This window comes from Oncorhynchus kisutch, linkage group LG13 (assembly GCF_002021735.2).
Source record: "Oncorhynchus kisutch isolate 150728-3 linkage group LG13, Okis_V2, whole genome shotgun sequence".
NCBI classification, from domain to species: Eukaryota; Metazoa; Chordata; class Actinopteri; order Salmoniformes; family Salmonidae; genus Oncorhynchus; species Oncorhynchus kisutch.
This window is the reverse complement of record NC_034186.2, coordinates 20,415,322-20,418,161: the sequence shown is the minus strand read 5'-3', so window position 1 is coordinate 20,418,161 and position 2,840 is coordinate 20,415,322. Positions and strand designations below refer to the sequence as shown.

The following is a 2,840-nucleotide window of genomic DNA, read 5'->3' as shown; positions in this document are numbered from 1 at the left end:
GACCAAAGGATCTTGAAAACTTATGTAAATAAGGTATTTCAGTTTTTTTATATTTTATACATATGCAACCATTTCTAAAAACCTGTTTTCACTTTGTCATTATGGGGTATTGTGTGTGGTGTGGATTTACAATTTAAAAAACAAACAAGAATTAGAATAAGACTGTAACGTAACAAAATATGGAAAAAGTCAAGGGGTCTGAAAACTTTCCGAAGGCACAGTAATTTTGTAATATATGCTGGAATGTATTTCAAATGTATTAAATATAATTATTTGGGCAGTTTTTTATATTTCACATGTATCCCCAAACATTTATCTAAAACTATATTTTGTATGTATTTTTTTCCTGTATTCGTTTAAAATAAGGCATTTTTGATGAATTATAAGAAGTGTGCCTTGGTCCTTGTTGTTTTACTGACTCAGTTGTATTGATGAGGGCACACTGCAGCATAAGATAAAGTCAAACAAAAACAAGTGTTTCATATTGGACAAGTTTGGTTTGTCCCTCCTTTTCCAGTCTATTTTCTTCCATTCGTGACAAATGAATATGACCCTGATGTTTGACACCCGGACCAAAATTGTTTGTCTGTTTACATCATGATCAGAGTAACAGCACAGTCTTTACCTATTCTCCTGTGGACATGTCTAGGTATTTAGACTGGAGCTGATGATGAAAGGACAGGACAGGCAGTCTCATCTGAGGGACAGGGGAGATAGGGAGGACAGAAAAAGTAATTGATAAACCTATCTTGATTACACCAGAATCTTTTGTAGCAGGATAAATATGATTATGTGAAGTGGTGTGTCACATTCTTGTCCAGGCTGGTAGAAAGGAACGTAGGAGCAACAGGCTGTGGTGTTGTTGGCACTGCCCTCCTCTGTGGTGCTGTTGGCACTGCCCTCCTCTGTGGTGTTGTTGGCACTGCCCTCCTCTGTGGTGTTGTTGGCACTGCCCTCCTCTGTGGTGTTGTTGGAACTGCCCTCCTCTGTGGTGTTGTTGGCACTGCCCTCCTCTGTGGTGTTGTTGGCACTGCCCTCATCTGTGGTGTTGTTGGCACTGCCCTCATCTGTGGTGTTGTTGGCACTGCCCTCATCTGTGGTGTTGTTGGCACTGCCCTCCTCTGTGGTGTTGTTGGCACTGGCCTCCTCTGTGGTGTTGTTGGCACTGGCCTCCTCTGTGGTGTTGTTGGCACTGCCCTCCTCTGTGGTGTTGTTGGCACTGCCCTCCTCTGTGGTGATGTTGGCACTGCCCTCATCTGTGGTGTTGTTGGCACTGCCCTCCTCTCTGGTGTTGTTGGAACTGCCCTCCTCTGTGGTGTTGTTGGCACTGCCCTCCTCTGTGGTGTTGTTGGCACTGCCCTCCTCTGTGGTGTTGTTGGCACTGCCCTCCTCTGTGGTGTTGTTGGAACTGCCCTCCTCTGTGGTGTTGTTGGCACTGCCCTCCTCTCTGGTGTTGTTGGAATTGCCCTCCTCTGTGGTGTTGTTGGCACTGCCCTCCTCTCTGGTGTTGTTGGCACTGCCCTCCTCTGTGGTGTTGTTGGAACTGCCCTCCTCTGTGGTGTTGTTGGCACTTCCCTCCTCTGTGGTGTTGTTGGAACTGCCCTCCTCTCTGGTGTTGTTGGAACTGCCCTCCTCTCTGGTGTTGTTGGCACTGCCCTCCTCTGTGGTGTTGTTGGCACTGCCCTCATCTGTGGTGTTGTTGGCACTGCCCTCCTCTGTGGTGTTGTTGGCACTGCCCTCCTCTCTGGTGTTGTTGGAACTGCCCTCCTCTGTGGTGTTGTTGGCACTGGCCTCCTCTGTGGTGTTGTTGGCACTGCCCTCCTCTGTGGTGTTGTTGGAACTGCCCTCCTCTGTGGTGTTGTTGGCACTGCCCTCCTCTGTGGTGTTGTTGGCACTGCCCTCCTCTGTGGTGTTGTTGGCACTGCCCTCCTCTGTGGTGTTGTTGGCACTGCCCTCCTCTGTGGTGTTGTTGGCACTGCCCTCCTCTGTGGTGTTGTTGGCACTGCCCTCCTCTGTGGTGTCCTCCCTCCAGTGGGCTGATAGCTGGTCCGGCCGGTAGGCAGCAAACAGCTGACCAAACAGCTGAGAGGCGGTGAGCCACACCCAACAGTGGGGGAAACACAAGTTGGTCTCAACATGAACTGGTGGAGGGAAATATTGCACCATTTCACCAAGGGGTAAGCAAGCAGTACAGAGAGTAAACTATTTATTTGGGAAATCAATTCAATAATCACTGAATTGATGTAGATCTATAGTTCTACATAGCCATCATCATCGACCCAAAGAACAAGAGGTGAGAAACGTGCAAAGAGGTGAACAATTGTGGGACATGAGTTTAATCACACTGCTGTACAGAGCAGGCAATAAACGTAACATACCACAGTACTTTAGGCCCAGTTGTCTCTCTCCAGACAACTGAGATATCTGAGGTGATTTTCAGACTGGGCCCACGTCACAGATATGATATCCAGAGGTAGTAAAGCTGGGTCCCTGAGCTGTTAGTGCTGTCGTGCCAATTCCTATGGTCGCAACTACAAGACAGCACAAACAGATGGCAAGACAGCACAAACAGATCTGGGACCAGGTTCTAGGTACTGTTGTAGTGTCTTAACCAGGATGTTAGTGAGAGTGTCCTGAGGCTTGCTGAGCTCCAGGAGGCTACAGTCCTTGGTGAGTTTGAAGACCAGGGTCAGGAAGCTGAACAGCTGTTTGTCTGCTGCTTATCATCCTGCTCCTCCTCACTGACACAGAGACAGATATAGAGCAGCTGTTAGCACAGGTTATATAAGATTGTAATGAAAAGATAAATACCTACATCATGCTTTGATAATGATTTTGGA

General features: G+C 47.5%; 1 protein-coding gene and 1 non-coding gene across 2 annotated transcripts; both read right to left on the bottom strand.

The window, feature by feature from the left end:
- Positions 1-753: 753 nt before the first annotated feature.
- Positions 754-2,166, bottom strand: LOC116376692 (stress protein DDR48-like). The gene has a single exon (XM_031838046.1). It carries the CDS (start codon positions 2,164-2,166, stop codon positions 754-756), a length of 1,413 nt encoding a protein of 470 aa, XP_031693906.1.
- Positions 2,167-2,318: 152 nt separating this feature from the next.
- LOC116353205 (small nucleolar RNA ACA64) lies at positions 2,319-2,445 on the bottom strand. Its single transcript, XR_004202573.1, has one exon. It is a non-coding gene; the product is annotated as a small nucleolar RNA ACA64 (small nucleolar RNA).
- Between the last annotated feature and the right edge of the window lie 395 nt (positions 2,446-2,840).